This window comes from Eulemur rufifrons, chromosome 1, assembly GCF_041146395.1.
Source record: "Eulemur rufifrons isolate Redbay chromosome 1, OSU_ERuf_1, whole genome shotgun sequence".
Taxonomy (NCBI): Eukaryota; Metazoa; Chordata; class Mammalia; order Primates; family Lemuridae; genus Eulemur; species Eulemur rufifrons.
In genome coordinates, this window is record NC_090983.1 from 6,712,855 (window position 1) to 6,731,829 (window position 18,975).

The 18,975-nt window shown below is 40.3% G+C and overlaps 1 protein-coding gene across 1 annotated transcript in view; it reads right to left on the reverse strand.

Annotated features, from left to right (window-relative positions):
* Positions 1–1,286: 1,286 nt before the first annotated feature.
* Positions 1,287–18,975, reverse strand: part of GIGYF2 (GRB10 interacting GYF protein 2) — a 125,536-nt gene continuing 107,847 nt past the window's right edge. The window contains exons 23-29 of the mRNA XM_069469308.1: positions 16,360–16,482; positions 13,775–13,993; positions 13,445–13,650; positions 12,144–12,298; positions 10,356–10,582; positions 7,435–7,582; positions 1,287–3,091 (exon numbers count right to left, since the gene is read on the reverse strand). Of these exons, the coding sequence (XP_069325409.1) occupies positions 3,024–3,091; positions 7,435–7,582; positions 10,356–10,582; positions 12,144–12,298; positions 13,445–13,650; positions 13,775–13,993; positions 16,360–16,482 (1,146 nt within the window). The 3' untranslated portion in view covers positions 1,287–3,023. The remainder of the gene's footprint in view (positions 3,092–7,434; positions 7,583–10,355; positions 10,583–12,143; positions 12,299–13,444; positions 13,651–13,774; positions 13,994–16,359; positions 16,483–18,975) is intronic.

An 18,975-nucleotide genomic window follows, 5' to 3' on the forward strand; every position in this document is an offset into this window, starting at 1 on the left:
ATTTGGGGAGGTGCATGCCAGGAAATGGGACAGAAGACCAAATATATACTTTACAATATCACAATTTCTGACTACTTTGATGTAATACAGTTTCACAAAAAGACTCTATGTGACGCCTGAGCTTAGAGGAGTCAAGAACTGGGCATCTTCTGCCTGGTTCTCTGGGGGAAGCCAACCACCACATATGAACTCCAACTACTCGGAAGCTGCAATTCTGGAGAGGACATTTATAGATCCACCAGCCACCAACCCAGCTGAGTTCCCAGCCAACAGCCAGCGCTGCTTTCACACAAGTGAGCCATCTTGGGCAGCCCACCTAATTAAGCAAGCCTTCATAAGAATGCAGCCGCAGAAGACATCTGACCACAACCACAGGAGACCCCAAGAAAAGAACCACCTAGCTGAGCCCTTCCCAAATTCCCGACCCACAAAATGAAGCAGTTGCTGTAAACCCATCTGGAGAGAGAATTTTTTTATGCTGCAACAGTAACCAGAACACCAACTATCTCTGGGGAAGTCTCCATAATCAAACTGTCTTGTCTGGGGATATTTTTTAAATCTCCGAATTTAAAAAACTGAAAGCAGTGTATAAATAAATACTTCAAATGTCAAGAAGAGTTAAGAGAATTTGAAAGGAAGTTCATAAATGGGAATAAGAAAACAGTGGCTGTAAGTGAAACAGTGAGAAAATGAAAATGTCAAAGAAAGCAGAATTCAGAGACAGACACAAACATTACCAAGCAAGAGTGGTTTCTTTCTACTAAGTGGGAAATTCCTCAGATAGAAGCAAGTCTGTGGAAGCAAGTCTATTCCAAGCAAGCAAATGGAATGTTCCAAGACTAAAATGACTTTGTTTCCCCTAATCTGCCCCGTCCACTCCCAATGTTTTTTAAAATTTATTTTTATTTTTCCTGAATACACACACAACGAAGTCTAGTTTAGATGATGTGGGCAGACACTGGAGGGACACATTCAGAGGGGGTGTGTCTGTGGCAACAGGGCAGAAGCCGATCCACAAGTCGGCAGAAATGGATAGTCAAAGGAGGAAAGAAAGACATTTGGTCAAACTCACCGATGTTTGCCTTGACCTGTACATGCTCAAATACAGTACCTGCCAGTGTTCCACAGTCTGGCAGAGAAAGCTACGGCTGCCTCCATGTCTCTGGTGCTTGGAGCTTTTCCATAGTGCAAAACTCAGCCTTGACAAAGGCGAGTACAAGAGGTACGCTCAGATAGAATACAACCAGGTTTTATTTAATTTTTTTTTTTTTTTTTTTTTATTTTCCTCCACACTGGCAAAAGTTCCGAGGGAGCTTAAAGTTTTGTAAACATTTTAACTATCCCTCTTCCCCACCCCCCACTTTTGAATTTACAAAGCAAAGGAGAGTAAGAGTCCCAATTTTTAATGGTTCCCCGTCTCCTCATGCTATTTGATCCAAAAACTATATACAAGTTTGTAGCAGTTTCTGTATAGTTATTATACATGTTTAGGAGGGAGGGAGGCAAGAAGGAATAGGGAGAATGGTGATCCAAAATAATAAAAATAGAAGCCAAATATAATCCTCCAAAACCAAACTGCTCTCAGAGCAACTCCAGCCTTCTACAGGCAACGATGACAGAAAGCAAAGGTGCTTTACCCAGGAGCCGCCCAAACCCCAGCACCTCTCACACAGGCACAGCTGGCCAACAGCTCCGGCCCAAGTGTGAGTAGCACTTCCAGGTGATGTTCTGTAGGGGTTTGGTGGAGATAGGCAGAGTATTTATTCATAAATAGGACTTGAGTACATTTCTACTTGAAGTGAAAGGTATTAGGAGGCTACGACCAGAAGCCAGACCAGGCTTCTCGCTCCCGTTCTCGCCCATCCCCTCCAGCCCACAGCATCCTCCCGTATAGTGGTTTCCATGGAAGAAGGTCCTAAAGACGGTCCGGTTTTGTGTTCTCTTTTCAGAAAAGGCAGGCAACTTGCCATCCTAGAATCTTTACACAAAACCTTTTCTGGGGCACAGCAAGACAAACACACAATGCTCTGAGGAACCAGATGAAATTCCGGGCTTTTATCGGAAGCAAAAGTTTATCCCTATCCAAAATGAAATTATACAAATTCATACATATGGTAAATATCCTAGCTGCCTCTTAAACGAGGCAAATTTTCAGCAGAAGGGCCCAAAACAAACTGGTCCTAGTCCTCTGAAGTAAAAATATTTATGGGAAAAATCAGTTTTTGTAAGAAAGAAAAATTAAGAATAAGTCCCTCTCCCAGGCCATAGGGTTTCCTTTGTCCAATCAGGTTGGAGTATGCCAGGGGAGAAGTCAGCTTGCTTGGAAGTCACTATCTAATGAAGAAAACCATGAATCCTTTCTTCGAAAGGATCCTCAGAAAGAATAGGCAAGGGATGTGCAATATCAAACCAATCCAATCTAAATTCCACCCTGCTCAGGGCCTCTTTGATGCAATCCCAAAGTTAGCAGTGGCAATGCAACTTTCAGACTGGGAGAGCTCTAACTGTCTCTGCTGGACACTCGAGTCACAGTTCGTGGGGCGTTTTATTGCTGGCCAGCATCTGTTAACCATGAACTCTCTTCATGATTGCACCAATTAGACCTCTTGCCCTTATGGAGTGGGGGAAAAAGAAGAAGAAGAAAAAAACAAACTAGAAGGAAAAAGTGACAAGAGAAAGCAAGCTGCTATTGGCAGATCCCAACACACTTTCTGGGAGACAGTAGATGAAATCACGGCACAGTGAACACGTGCTGCCCAAAATCAGCCTTGTTGGGGAGTAATCCCAACTGCCACCCCCAAGACACAGGGTCCAGTCCACTCATCTACAGTCTGAGATGTTCACCAACAAAAACAGTTTAAAGAATCTTGGACACAAAGGGCTGGATGAAAAAGCCTGAGATGATCGATTCTGTGATTTGTTGCAGAGTGATAAAGAGTAAATGGTGAGTAAGTGTTGTGTCCAAAGGTGGAGACTCCATAGTTGGCAAATAGGAGAGGGAAGGCCAGCCCACTGGCAGGTGCTCAGTAGTCATCCAAAGTCTCGATTTCACCCATATTGAGTCGCTCCGATGATGCATTGACTGAAAATCCTGCAGGAAAAAAATTGGCTATGAGTGACCACACCCAGACAACCAAGTGGCTCAAATTCTAGGCAGTGGGCTGGAATATAATATAAGTCTCTTATTTTTGAGCATACCATAGGGGTGCTAAAGGGAGACAGAAGAAAGATAAAAGAGCAGCAGCTTTTTATTCTTCGAAAGAGAGATTCTTTGTTTTATTTTTCAGGGTTCTGATATAATTTGATTGGGGAGAAAAATAAAACTAAATAGTATCACACTTAAACAGAACTACAAATCACTACCTTAGAGAATCTGAGAAGAGAGTGGGGTGTCTGTTAAAGACAGGCCAGGCTGGCCCGGGGCTAGGGGGGGAGTTCATCCAGGAGGTCTACCTTAACAGAAATGGAGGTTGGGGAGAGAGAAGAAAATAATACCCACTAAGTACTTTGTAACTACCTGACCACATGACTTTGAAATCTGTGTGGGATTAATACTCCTTCAACCCCAGACTCACTTTAAGGGAAATATTTTTTCTACTGGCCAAAAACTTGGTGAGTCTGGGCATGGCGGCTCATGCCTATAATCCTAGCACTCTGGGAGGCCAAGGAGGGAGGACCACTTGAGCTTAGGAGCTTGAAACCAGCCTGAACAAGAGCGAGACCCCATCTCTAGTAAAAATAGAAAAAAATTAGGGTGCACACCTGTACTCCCAGCTACTCAGGAAGCCGAGGCAGGAGGATCACTTGAGCCCAGGAGTATGAGGTTGCTTTGAGCTAGGCTGACACTATGGCACTACAGCCTGGGCAACAGAGTGAGACTCTGTCTCAAACAACCAACAAACAAAGAAAAAAAACTTTGTGAAAGCTCTAGCCAGGAGCTTTTGCTATTCAGGGGTAGGATGTTTCAAGGAAGACCCACTGTAAGATAGTTAGAGCCCTCACATTGTTCTTTCTTTCCCACAGTACACACAACAAAAAGATTAAAGTACTTTATTCAACTCAATCTACTGTAAGTATATCTGTGAAGTAAAGGATTTCAGTGAGCAATATTTGATTAACCAAAATGGAATAAGGTTTAGAAAAAGCAGTACTAGCACATCCACTGAAGGCGACAAGCAGTACTCACAAACACTACTGACATCTGAAAACCTAATGCCAACGGTCACATGTAGTTTTTCCCAAAACTCCATAATCAGAGGTTGATAAAAATTACGATGAATAAGTCCTGTTTGGACTGAGTGACTCCTAAGAAGCTTCCCAGTTCATCTACCCTGAATGAAATCCCAAACTGTTTCAGCTGCTGTCTGAATACCAAAAAGTAAACAGGCAATGTGCCCCATTCTAAAAGCAGTTCTGTTAATATTAGTTGGGGTTTCTGCACTTTTTTTTTTTGTTGTTCTTTAATGTTCAGGTTTCAAACAATTACACATTTTAAATGTACCAATAATAAACAAAAATGACTTACATAATAAAAATAGCTGGACTCAAAAACATAATTTGAAAAAATAAACATGCCTATTTATTAACCAAGGAAGCTGTGGTCCAACAAGCTGCTTTCCAAGGCCTAACACAGGCAGAGGCTAGGATTCTAAACCCCTTCCTGAGTTCTACCTCATCACGACTGTGCTCCCATAACCCACAAGACCTTTTTTCCCTTGAAAATTATGAAAGGCTTACTGTTTATGTTTTTAAAGTAATGGTTTAATTAGGTAAGTACAAGAACCTAGAGGCCAGTCTATGAAATGAACTATTACTCTATTCTGAGAGTTTTCTTCTCTGACTTCACATATATCTCAAGAACAGATAAAATGTGATACAACAATAATGAGCTACATACAATAGAAGTGTAAATGTAATTTAAAAAACTAATTTTAATCATGCAAAGACAGGAAAGGAGAAGTCTGTAGCAAAAAGTTGATTGTTCAGTGCTATAATATATTATCAGGCTAGGCTTTTAGCAGACATGGTCTCATTTAACTGTCATTGAAAAACCAGTAAGGTAGGCACTCACTGTGTCACTTGACAAAAGGAACAGCTCTGGGATACCATAAAACCCAAAGCAACACAAATGAGGATCCAACTCACTATGCCTGGCTTTGAAGACCACATTCTGTCAGGTTCAGAATAAACTCTCACATGAATTAAGGGTTGGGAGACTGTTCTTTTAAGGAAAGTCCGACTAGGGAGAAACTATTTCGTGTGTATATTTATCATATTTCAAGTGAGGTAGCTAGTTCACAATGGCCATGTGGAAGCTCTAAAAACTTAAGAGGACAACCAGACATACAGGAGGACGTTCATAATCAAAATGATGCTGGGGTTCCCTCTGCTGGTTTGTTTTAGAAGCAAGGTTCTCTTTTCATCAGTGACTTTTTTCAATGAATACTTTTAAGATCAAATTAGAACCTGTTTTCCCATTTTATGCAAGAGAAATTTGTGACTGGTGGTTATTAATTTTTATCTATATGTAAATCTATAGGGAATATATAAATTAAAAAATAAATGAAAATGAGCAAGTATGGGACAAAAATTAGCGATTATTAGAGGAATTTCCAGAGGGAATTTAGCTGAGCGGTAATTTTCATAAAATATTTTATGTAAGAGCCCACGCCAATGAGTTTCCTCAATACTCTGCTAACCAGTTTTACTTCCCTTACATTTGTTTGTTTCTTTGCTTCGCCTTCAAGGTATATGAATTCCTTAAACGCTACTCCTAGGATGACTTCTCACTCCCTTATAGGGAGATTTTTTTTTTTTTTTAAGTCCCTTCCTTTCTTAGATCTGTAACAGAAGATGAGATCTGAAAGAATATTTAAGACCAAACAGCTTGACCTCATTTTCAGAGGAACCTTTTCCCTGACAACCTATCCGCAAGTCCCAAAGCTAAGCAGCAAGGGCTTCTTGGCTAGAACCCACAGTTAGAAGAATGCTTTTACATCTCTTCACTTATTTCTGCCCAAATTGGATACAATTTCAGACTGCTCCATCCACCTTTAGCATTAACTTTCAAGACAAGCAGAGGAAAACAGAAGTTCACCAGGTCCCTAAGTTTCCAATCTTAGTTTTCAGGCACCAATTCCAAAAAGCAGTTCTCAGAGTTAGGTTTTTGTCACTATCATGTTGTTCGTCAGGGCCCTGAGGACCTACCATGGCACAATAGGGTCAGTTACCATCTGCCTCCTGTCCTTTAGGGTCTTCATGATGCCTCACAGGCATTTCAAACTCAACCCACCCAACACTCAAACACCATCTTGCTCCCCCCCAGCCTGCTCCATTTTCCAGTGTTCATCATTTCACAGCAAACGGCAACACCACCCATCCTGCTCCCCAAGCCCAAGGCCTTTCCACTCTGCTTGTCCACTTGATTCTATCCCCCAAATTTCTAAAATCCCTCTAACTCCTCTCCAACCCCACTGCAAAAACCCTATTCCAAGCCACTGGTATCTTTCAACTGGTCTACACTGCAACCTCCTAACCAGTCTGCCCTCCTGACCAGGCCAACCTCCCAAACTGCCATCTCTGTCTATATACTCATTCTATTATAGACAGTGCCATTTTATCACAGCTAATTTTACATTCACAAATAGAGAATAATTTTGGTTTCATCATGGCCTGTGAGGTTGTTAGGTCAACTTAAGAAACACGGGCAGCCTATAGTGTTTGTTATTCCTGAAACAACATTCCCCATCCTTCCTGCCAGTCTTTCAAAGCCCCAGTTCAGATGTCACCTTTTCCAGGAAGCTTCCTTATATGGTCCTTAATGCCAGAAAAGAATAGACATGCGTAACACATAAGAGTGGAAAGAAAACAGGACTGTTCTACAATCTCAGCTCCACTGCTGACAGCTGTGTAGTTCGAAACCTCTGAGCCTTGGTCTGTTCACTGGTAAAACTGGGGCATCACCTCAAAGTAATTCTGAGAATTATACAATACACAGAATGATTATCAACACATATTGGTTCTCTTCTTTGAACCCCTGATTGAATTTATGGTCTAATTTATGGTCTAACATAAATCAGCATTTAAGTTTTGAAAACTACTTTCACCATTCTCCATTAGCATTATTTTCTAACTAAACTACTAAAGGCCCTCCAGAGAAATTCATATAATAAATATGAAACAATGCTTTAAAGTTTAAAGCACCATACAACTTAAGTTATTACTTTTCTTACCTCCAACAGCATATGAGGCACACCTCCTGCACTGAGATGCCCAGTAAATACTGGCTACTTATTTTGACCCAATTAAAAAATTAATTTTGTATAAGAAATATTTTCCTTCTTGAAAAACAATGCACCATGGAAACTCACATCAGATAACTGTTATCATCTGCACTCCTCTAACACTCGACTGAGACTTCAGGCCTGTGCTCACCTAACAAACTGGGATCTGCTCGGACCATCTTCTGTTTTTTCTTCTTCTTGCCACTTTGTACAGCCTCAAAATTGGATTGTTGGTTGTTGCTTTGATTGGTCTGAAATACTGAATGGAGTGTACTGTGGTTCATCCCCCACACAGAGTCCTGTGAAACAAGACAGCATAATAGATTACACAGAAGATGCAGACTGGGCTCACCCTAAGAAAATGGCTGATTTGCCCACCATGAGTGCTGATGATAATAAAACCAAGAGCAGGTCACTGAGCCACCATTTCCCTTCATTTAGATTTCAACACTCCATTTAAGCTTGGTGCCTCCACAAAGCCTTTCCTGCTAACTCCAGATTTCCACCCTGCTGTGACAGCACAGCTGTTAGAACATCTCTAGTATATATGGAGTCTGTGACATCTGTACATAGCCATGAACAGACCTCTGTACTCTGGCAATGTACACCTCTCACCTACCCAAAGCAGGTTTCTTTGTTCTCTGGGCCCCAAGCCAGAGAGGACAAGCTGCAGACCAGCTGGCAGCATATTACCAAACAAGGTTAAAGTATTCCTATCAGCAATCCCAGAAGGGATGTGGCCCCAAAATATTGTCCATACATTTTCTACCAACTGGTTAGACTATGAAATAATCTACCAGCCCTTCACATTTACTTTTTGCTCTTGTTAGAGCGACTCATTTTAAATTGTGATCCGTTTCAGTGAGCCAGTTGAAGGCACAGGTGGTGGTAGTGGTGGAGAAAGCACCGTGGAAGGATAAGCCTGATGTGTATGTCTGCATGTGTGCACATGCTTGCTGGGCTTCCACCTTCCTGTTTTAACCCAGAGGAGCCCATTTCACAAACAAAGAGACTTCTGTATTGCTATATGATGCCTTCTTCTTTGAGTCCTTAAAATATTTTTCCTAGTGTTGTCTTTTCACTTTCCTTCAATTTATCCCTGTCAGCCCATCTACCCAGTTAGATTTTTTTTTCCTTCTTTTCCAACAGTATATTCTTGAATTTAGCAGTACCCAGTTAAATTTTAAATACCCTTTACTTCACTGTATTGTCCACATCCCAGAAGTGACCTATAACAAATATTGATTATCTCTAGTATAAGAATTATGGGATTAAAGGATATGAAGAATTATGGGATTAAAGGATATGAAAAATTCTTTTTTCTTTTGAGACAAGGTCTTGCTCTGTCACCCAGGCTGGAGTGCGATGGCATGATCATAACTCACTTCAGACTTAAACTCCTGGGCTCAAGTGATCCATTTGCCTCAACCTCCTGAGCAACTGAGACTACAGATGAGTGCCACCATGTCCGGCTAATTTTTTTTTAATTTTTTTTAGAGCTGGGTCTTGCTACGTTGCCTAGGCTCCTCTCAAGCTCCTGGCCTCAAGTAATCCTACGGCCTCAACCTTCCAAAGTGCTGGGATTAAAGGTGTAAACCACCATGGCTGGCCCTGCCTTAATATTTTTAAGCCTCTTCATGAGCCCTACTAACTGGTCTTTCAGAAAACTCGCATAATTGATTCTCTCAGATTCCTTATTTTTGAATTCACCTACTTGTTTTTTTTTTTTTTTTTTTTTTTGAGACAGAGTCTCACTCTGTTGCCCAGGCTAGAGTGAGTGCCGTGGCGTCAGCCTAGCTCACAGCAACCTCAAACTCCTGAGCTCAAGCGATCCTCCTGTCTCAGCCTCCCGAGTAGCTGGGACTACAGGCATGCGCCACCATGCCCGGCTAATTTTTTCTATATATATTTTTAGCTGTCCATATAATTTCTTTCTATTTTTAGTAGAGGTGGGGTCTCGCTCTTGCTCAGGCTGGTCTCGAACTCCTGAGCTCAAACGATCCGCCCACCTCGGCCTCCCAGAGTGCTAGGATTACAGGCGTGAGCCACCGCGCCCGGCCACCTACTTGTTAAAATTTATTCATAACCCCATAATCAATACTCGCAGTGCTTTTATGGTCATTCCGGACATGCACATGCGCAGAGCAATGAAAAATTTGAGATGTTCAAGACACACATTCCTAGATGAGGTAGAATAAGGAAACACTGACTTCTTGTTTCATATCTCAAACCTGCAAACATGTGTCCTTTTTCTGGTCTATTTAGTGCCATATTTTCCAAGTTTTTGTGCTTTTTTTGGTGATTTCACTGTTTAAAGTGGCCCCCAAGTATAGTGCTAAACAGCTATCTGGTGTTCCTAAGCATAAGAAAGCTGTGATGTGCTTTAGGGAGAAAATATGTGCGTTAGTTAAGCTTTGTTCAGGCATAAGTTATAGTGCCCATGGCTGTGAGTTCAATGTTAATGAATCGATATCTATTAAATAAAGTGCCTTTAAAATACATACAAAACAAGATTGATCAGTTAACAAAAATGTTGTGACCAGAAGCGCGCAGGAACCTAACTCTGTATATCCCCCTAGGAACAATGATTCAGTATTCGCTAATTCAGTGTTCATAGGGATCGTATAAAACATAACTACTGTGAATAATGAGAATCATTACTGTACCATTTACATCCCCATTAACAACATATGAAATGTCTGGTATGCTGCAGTATTGTCAGTACTGAGTACGGTGGATCCTGAACACTGGAAGATTTAACATTTGTAAGTTTTAACTTTTCAAAACCAAATTTATGGGTTTCTGATATGTTGGAATTAGCAATCTAACTAAGACATATAAATGAATCAAGAAAAATGGGACTGGCACACCTAATAGAGAATGGTTATATTTGCAATTTGGGAAATTCAAAAAGGTCTCTGGATATGTACCTTGAAAATATGAAGTTTACACATTTTAAAAAGCTTTGGTCATTGGATGTACAACATGTTTTAATTTTCATTTCTCTGGTTACTCGCCACTTTAAGGTATTAATACTCACAGAGCTACTGCACGCACTATACTACTTTATACCTGCTGCTGCTGTTGCTGTTGCTGCTGCTGCTGCTGCTGCTGCTGTTGTTGCTGCTGTTGCTGCTGCTGCTGCTGACGCTGCTGGTTGGCTTTCTGTTTGGCACGGCGCTCAAGGAACTGCTTGGCAAACTCCTTGGCCTCAGAAGTATCTCCTAAATAGGCCCTGATATAATCATGGACCTCATAAGGAGATTCTACTTCTTTTAGGAAAGAAACAAATGTGGGAACTGTAAAATGGAAGGGGAGAAGACAAAAAGTAACAATGAAATAATGAAAAAACAACATTCCAAAAAAAATCGGTTTCAGTTTTTAATATATCATCACACCTAATACAGACATTAATGACAGAAACTTAAAAGGTACGCAATGACCTGCATTAAATACTCTTTAATCTACCCTGCCAAACTGAAAAAACACTACCATCATAATGCTCAAAATTATCTGAAATAGCATAGCATCAAACAAAGACACCTCACACTTGTTTAATCTCACTAAGTGTTATATTGGCTGAAACTAAATGTTATGTTGGTTGAAAAAGTTACATGCCTAAAACTGAAGTAATTTGGGGATTCATTCTTTCTTTCCTTAAAGTCAATGAGTATTTATTAAGTGCTATGATGTGTGCCGGGCTATGATGTGTGCCAACAGAAACTAAAGAAACAGCTATATCCTCCTGGAACTTTCAATCCACTGAGATTTTACACGTTTAGAGAGAAATCAAATGGAAAATGCAAGCAGTATGGCATAGGAGAAAAAGCACAAGTATTAGAGTTAGACAGACATGGGTTTAAAACCTGTCTCTGAAATTTGCTGGCTGTGTGACCTTGATGAGTTATTTAACCATTCTGAGCCTCCGTTTCCTAATTTATAAAATGGGGATAATATTATCAACCTTGTAAAGGTATCTTCAAAAATAACTGCAAAAATTAAATAGCTAGGATAACATATGTTAACCCTAAGAGAGTGCCTAGCACATGGTAGGTGCTTAATGGATGGTAGCCGTTACTATTAATAACAACTGTTTGCTCTGTAGACTTTTAGACCATTAGATATTGTTACAGTGCTGCAAAGGAAGTCTTTAATTCCTCTAATGCTCTGTTTTTAAGAGATTCTTGGCTTTAGACAAGATATCAGAGGTGGACTAGTTCAATTTAGTCTATCAGTAATGAGAGTCCCTTCTCCAACATGTTAACCAGTCTCCGTTGAAACCCTAAAGGGTGGGAGGGGGGACTCACTTCCATCTAAGGCAGGTAGTTCTCTTTGTAAACAGCTAACTACAAGCAAGTTTTTCTTCAAATTGCGCTGAAACCTTTTCACTTTCAAACATTGGTCCTACTTTTATCCCACACAAAATAATTCTACTTGCTCTATCACAATTCCCACTCCCTCCCCTAAAAGTAGGAGGGGAATGATGTCACATCCCTCAGTTGTCTCTTGCTCAGGTTAACCTTTGCCCCAGCATGACAGTTACCTTCTTTTGCACTTGATATAGCTGGCAATATCCCCCATAAAATGAGCAGCACGGAACTATGACCTACTCTGTCCTGTATATCATTAAGGCAGACTGAGATGGCATTTACTTTTTGAGAATCACCAATACCCTATTTGAGCTTAGTATTATAGGACTTCTCACAAGTAATGCTATTAAAAAGTCAGGTTCTCACAGCAGGTTCAGAACTTGACCTTAGATTTCATCTCTTCAGTTTTGTCCCATTGTTCCAATTCAACAACCCCTTTTAGGTCCTGCTCTGTCATTCCACATGCTGGGTTTCCCTCCCCAATTCTTACCATCCAAGTTATTTGCCGTATTAAGGGCATGAAGCATCTGTTCACACCACTGGGTAAATCCATCTTGGGCTTTATTTACTCCCTGAAAGAGCTTCAGCAACTTTTCTTCTTCTTCTACTTTCTTATTCTGCCGGTTAGACACACCTACAGATTTACTAAAGCAAAACAATAGGGTGGTATTATATTCCTAGAAACTGTTACTATATGATTATACTATAACACCATAAATAGATAATGTCTTGGCACCATTGGATGTCTGTCTGGTAATTCAATGCTTGGCTCCAAAAAAGAAAAATAAATTCAAATATTTGGATTGGATACCCCCTTAAAATCTAGTATCAGCTAATGTATCCCAGTTTGTGAATATAGGGCTTCTATTTAGAAAAAATGATGGAATTCTTCCATGTGTCCTTAGTTGTTTAATTTTACTAAGCCTCAGTTTCCTCATCTGCAAAATGGTACTAAAACTTCTTTGGGTTATCATAAGTAATAAAGATATTATATGCAAAGGCCCAGAACACAGTGCCTGGCAAAGATGCTCAATAATCTAACAGGTATTCATTGTCCTATTCATAACATATTAGGCTCTCAATAAAGAAGAAAAAATCTGACAACACTACCATTTATTATGTAGTTACCATGTGCCAGGCACTTTACTAACTCCTTCATGTGTATTCATTTAATCTTTACAACTACACCCGTGAAGTTGTTATTATCTTCCTTTTACTGATGAGGGAACTGAGGCTCAAAAGAGGTTCCCTCTTGCCCAAGGTCACACAGCTAATAAGTGGTGGTGCTGGGATTTGAGTTCACGTATTTAAAACTAAAACCCATGCTCATTCAACAACACTGTATACTGAAGAAAGAAAGATGAAGATGAAATGTAACTACTTATAAAAATAAATTGTTTTAAGGTCATTACAGAGATTTTTTCATATTCATTACAGTATAAATATCTTAAAAATATAAATTTAGAAAAAATACTAAGATTCCTGGAGAATACCTTGTAGAATTATTCATCAACAACAAAAATATACTATTACTAATATTTATTAAGTGGTTACCAAGTGATAGGCAATGGATTAAGTGCTCAGCAGAAGGAGCCCCTAGAAATAATACAAATGTGTTTCTAATGGGGAAGAAAGCAATCACCATAATTATGACTTCATGTGCTTAAACACAGATGAAAACAATTAGCAAAAACTATATAATTACCTTTCCCTGCCCATCCAACATCCCATTTCCCCCACCCCACCTACCAACCAAGCAAGGTGCACAGGTGTGGTCATTTTGAGCCCTACCTGAGACTGCTGTTGTTTTTATTTTTATTTGTTGAATTCCTAGGTCCCACCTCTTTTACTGCATCATCCCAGAATCCCATGTTGGAGTTTTTAGTGTCAGCATTACTCCAAATACTACTGACTAGGTCAGATGCCCACTGGTTAGGAGGACCAGTATTTATAGAGCCCCAAACAGAATTCCCAATGCTGGTGTGCAGGTTGGAATGCTGTTGAAGAAAAAGAGAAAAATGATTATGGTTAACAATACTAAGAAGATAAAAAGTCCACTATAGTCAGAAAAGATAATATAACATCAGTCCATACAACAACAGCTTAGGAAAACGACCACACCGTATTATTACGAGCTCTGTTTGGCTGCTGGTGCTGCTGCTGCTGTTGCTGCTGCTGCTGCTGCTTTTGCATTTGCCTGGCCTCTTCCTGCTGGATCTCCAGAAGAGATTTTGTAGTACCTGCAGGTTTGCTGACATTCCCCCAACCTGAGAGTTTCTGCTGTTGCTGCTGTTGCTGCTGCTGGAGAGCTTTCATCAATTCCCTCTGCTGGCGCCTTTGCTGTTGCATAAAAACAGAAGCTAGCTCAGGACTCCTGTTTTTAGATAGTAGTTATAAATGTCCATACTAAATGGAATGTAAATACATAGCAGCTACATAAAACTAACTTGACAGGGTCCATTCTTTTGCTGCAAATAAAAATGTAGCTGGGCATAATGGCTCATACCCTGTAATCATAGCACTTTCGGAGGCTGACGAATCACTTGAGGCCAGGAGTTTGAGGCTGCAGTGCGCTATGACTGCATCACTGCACTCCAGCCTGGCTGACTCTGTCTCCAAAAATAATAATAATGATAATAATGATGATGATAATATTTTTAAAAGCTCAATAGAAGGACTGAAAAATAAAATTGAGGAAATGCCCCATCAGAAAGATAAAAAGACAGTGATGGAAAACAGAAGAGAAAACATGAGAAAATCAAAATCAGTCTGGGGGAAACATGCAATGATGGAAGTCAAAAAAAACACAACAGCTATGAAGCAAGCCAAGAGTAACCAGATTGGAATAGGTTACCAGGTCCCAGAAAGGGATGCCTCCAGGGATAAAAATGGAATAAAATTATCTTAGGTTTCTCTATGTGAGAAATACGTACTAAGAGACATTTTATGCCTTTTGAAGGGCAGAAAAAGACTTAAAGGTTCAAAGAAAATAAATTAAATAAAATATTAACTTCTGGTAGACAAAAATGAACAAGAGAGGACCAGTGATTCCTAGTCATTACCACTATTCTTTTTTCGTTCAGCAGAGATCTTTTTTTAAAATGAAGGCAAGAAATAAGTTAATTTTCAAGGCAAGGAAACATTTTAACCATTGGATGACAACAAGCACACTATATGGTAAATATGTAGAGACAATTCCCATTCTCTTTGTGTGTCCATCACCTTCCCATTTCATGAATCACACAACCCAGATACAAAAATGACAACTTACATTCTCTAACACTGTGGTCCCCAATCCCCAGGGGATGGCCTGGTACTGATCGTGCATCACTGCCTGAGCTCTGCAGCCCTCCACCCCTGGGTCCATGGAAATATTGTTTTCCATGAAACTGGTCCCTAGTGCTGAAAAGGTTGGAGATTGCTGCTCTAACAAATTGACTGCTCTGCCCCAAATCATCATACCCACATAAAGCATGTTCTTCAAGGCTTTGCTATATTATGCCACCTTTTCAGAAAGGCCTGCCCAGACCAAACTACCTAAAACTGGACAATCAATCATTCCATCACCACCACCATCCCCAACTCCCAACACTCTTCCTAACCCTGTCCTCATATTTTTTTTCTCTGTGGCATTTATCATCCTCTAATGTGCCATCTCTCCTCAACTAGAGGGTGAGCTTCATGAATGCAGAAAATTTTGTCTGTTTTAAACTCAGCTGTAACCCCAGATTGTAACTGAGCAGAATGCTCAGTAAGTATGTGTTGAATGAATAAAATGAATGAGGCACATAATGTATGCTGAACCAAACCATGAATTATTTTCTCCTCTCTGTCAAAAGCTGTTATTCTCGGCCGGGTGCGGTGGCTCACGCCTGTAATCCTAGCACTCTGGGAGGCCGAGGCGGGTGGATCGCTCAAGGTCAGGAGTTCGAGACCAGCCTGAGCGAGACCCCGTCTCTACTAAAAACAGAAAGACATTATATGGACAACTAAAAATCTATATAAAAAAATTAGCCAGGCATAGTGGCGCATGCCTGTAGTCCCAGCTACTTGGGAGGCTGAGGCAGTAGGATCGCTTAAGCCGAGGAGTCTGAGGTTGCTGTGAGCTAAGCTGACGCCACAGCATTCACTCTAGCCTGGGCAACAAAGTGAGACTCTGTCTCAACAACAAAAAAAAAAAAAAAAAAAAAAAAAGCTGTTATTCTTTCCCTTCTCCACCACCTCCCCCACCTTTTCCTTCTTCTTACACTAATGATGAACTACAGGATAATAGACTCAAAGTGTAGAGGTACTTTAATTCTACCATATTATAAGTTTTCTAGGCTACTCAGGGAACCCAATACTCTTTAGAGAGATAAGTATCCTGCATTTTAAATGTCAAGTTTATGAAAGGATATTTGAGCAAAACTCACCCACAATTTTGAACTCATGTACTTTTATTTATGAGCTATTCTCCATAGCTTGACTAGGAAAATGTTTAAGAAAACTGAACATTTATGTTATATAAGCTTAATGTTATTCCTATTAGAGCATTCATCTTTGCTACGGTGACCAAATTTTTATGGGATAAAAGAGTTTAATCACAAACATCCAATTCAGACACACGGCAATTCTAATAACTGTCTTCAGTAACCACTAACCCATAGTTCACAGTAAATATTCTAGAACGCTATTCGACTTAGACCACTTTTACTTCAAAAATTTACCTCCTCTCGAAGCTGCCGTTCCCGTTCTTCTTCTAGTTTTTGGATTTCCGCCAATGACAGTGTGGCCTGGGACTGACATGCTGTTGTATTGGACTGCTGGCCCCACGTTGAGGACGAGGGAAGCTAACAAAAGAAAGGGAAAGTAGGAGAGTTCATGAGGAAATGTGGACAGGAAACGAAGAGGCAATAATGCATTAGGTATAGGCAACTTTCCCTCAACTCCATTTACAACATTTAATTCAAATTTCCTTCTTCATTCCTTTTACATCCTAGTCTCTTAGTTGGTTTGCTTCTTTTGTTTAACTTTTTGTTGCTGCTTCAAAACAACTTAAAATATACACATACACTTATATTTGATCTACCATTTGTTACATCTGGCACTGACATATACAGCAATATATGGCCACAAAGACAAGGGAGCAAACAAAAGAATCACTAAATTGGCTTGAGATTTTTAATGCAAGAAGGCAACAAAGGACATATGCTACCATCCAGTGAAAGGGTTAAGGACAAAATTTCTGAGGGGAAAGCTGAAGCAGGCAGCTAATGGGAGATGCCAGCATAGCTCTCAATCAGTCTTTTATGAATTGGAGCCGCTGTTAGTTAACCGGGCTATAGCTTCCAGTCATGAGCATTAAGCTACATTTAATTTCTACTTTTCCTATCCCTTAAAATTACTGACTAAAATAGAGTATAAACATCTGGGTCCTAAATAATGTTTTCAAAGCCTGGTTATTCTAAAAGAATCTCTTGCTCTTTTTCACCAGAAAAGGATACATTTCAATTCTGAGGCATCTAATGACCCAAACACACACAACAAAAAAACAAACTTAACCAGATTTTTAAAATATGTTTAATGAAGATAATACATGAGTAAACAGTCCCCCCCCAAAATGGATCTACAACAGAAATATCTAGAAGTGGAAGTGACAGGATAAAAAATATAAACAGTTTAACCTGTCATTGATACTGCCAAATAGCTCTCCAAAGGAATGACCTCAATTTTACTAAACATAATCGATCCTTAACATTTTTTGTCCAATATGACCAGCAGTAGGGCATTTCTCTGAAAATGCACCTGTGCTGGGTGAGGGAGGGGTACAGAAGGATGCTAATAGAGAAAAGGGTGGGGTGGGAGGGAGGGAGAGCTAGGTAGGCAAAATTGAGCAAAAACCAACCCTTTTTCAGGAAGGCAATAGATCTCAAACCTGGTAGCATCACCTGAGGGGACCTATAAAAACGTAGATGCCTTGGCTTCACCACACCTAATCAATCAGAAGATTCAAAGGTGAGGCATATTTCTGTAATTCTGATGCGGCCAGTAACCACTAATGTTGTCTAAAATCCCAGTGGATGTGTATTTCATTGTCACCAGGAAACAATCACCAGGCCTCTTCAGCAGAACCTCAGGAAAATAAGCACTGTCTCCAGAAATTTCCCTCAGGCACCTCTGAGATTCTTCTCATTGCTGTGTCAATATTCATTCTCTCTTCTTTCCTCCCTCCCTCCCTCTCTCTCTCTATACATATGTATGTGTGTATATATATGCACACAGACACACACACATATTATACATACACTCTATAAGTATATGTACACACAAAATATATACTCTATATTTCATGGGTTTCTGGGGTCCTTGCCAACCAAACTTAAGTCTTCTTCACATAACAGACAGAGTGTGCTGATAGCTATTGTTTTCCTTAAGTCTTCTTTGTGTGTATTAATGAATATCCTATGGCTCCGTCAACACGGCCTCATGACATTTCATCCTAAACTGCCCACTCAGAACTACAGTGTGTCAATCATAATGTCCAGAACAACCCTCTCCCAAATTAGAAGCAAATAGTAGGGAATTTGGCACATTTTGTGACCCCTGAATGCCAAATATTCATTGATTTAAAAAAAAAAAAGTACTCTTCTTTTTCTGCCCTGATATCGCTACCTTTCTTTTCAACACTGTTTTTGCTTTAAAAAACAAAAAAAATTATTTTCCATTGTCAGTATGACAGTCTGAAGAGCTCTGTGGACCTGCTCCCCAGCAAAACTGGTGAAAATTATTTTAAAAGGCAACCATTTAAAGTCTCCGGAAATGCTCCTAAGGGCATATGGCAAACGAAGAAACATGTATTCAAGAAAATCTGCTAAAACTCAGTAAGAACAGGAAGGGTCAGTGATACTTAAACCAAGGCCCAGTCTCTCCCTCCCTACTACCAGCTCAGCAAGACAGAAACTACACTCCAGGCTGGTATAGGCAAGAAACAGGACTCCCCTCCCCTCAGGCACCAGTCAGGGGACTTTCTTCCTGGAAAAAGCACATCATCAGTGTTTCTCATCCTGGTCCCCACTATCTGTTACAAAGGCTAAGTTCCAGGCAAGTGCAGCTGCAGGTGGAGGCTCTCATCCTGTGCTCAGTCCCATTTGTAGGATGGAAACTCTACAATGAGCACAGCACTACTGAGAACACTGTGGCCATGGTCATCCTTGCCCCGGCTTGAGAGGCAGAGGATCCATGTCACCAGGAGAGGCAAGCCAAGACAAGGCTACTGTTCTGCCCACCCTTGAGCTGGAGTGTCACCATTGTTCCCAGCTCCAGAGCTGACTCAGAGACTTTAC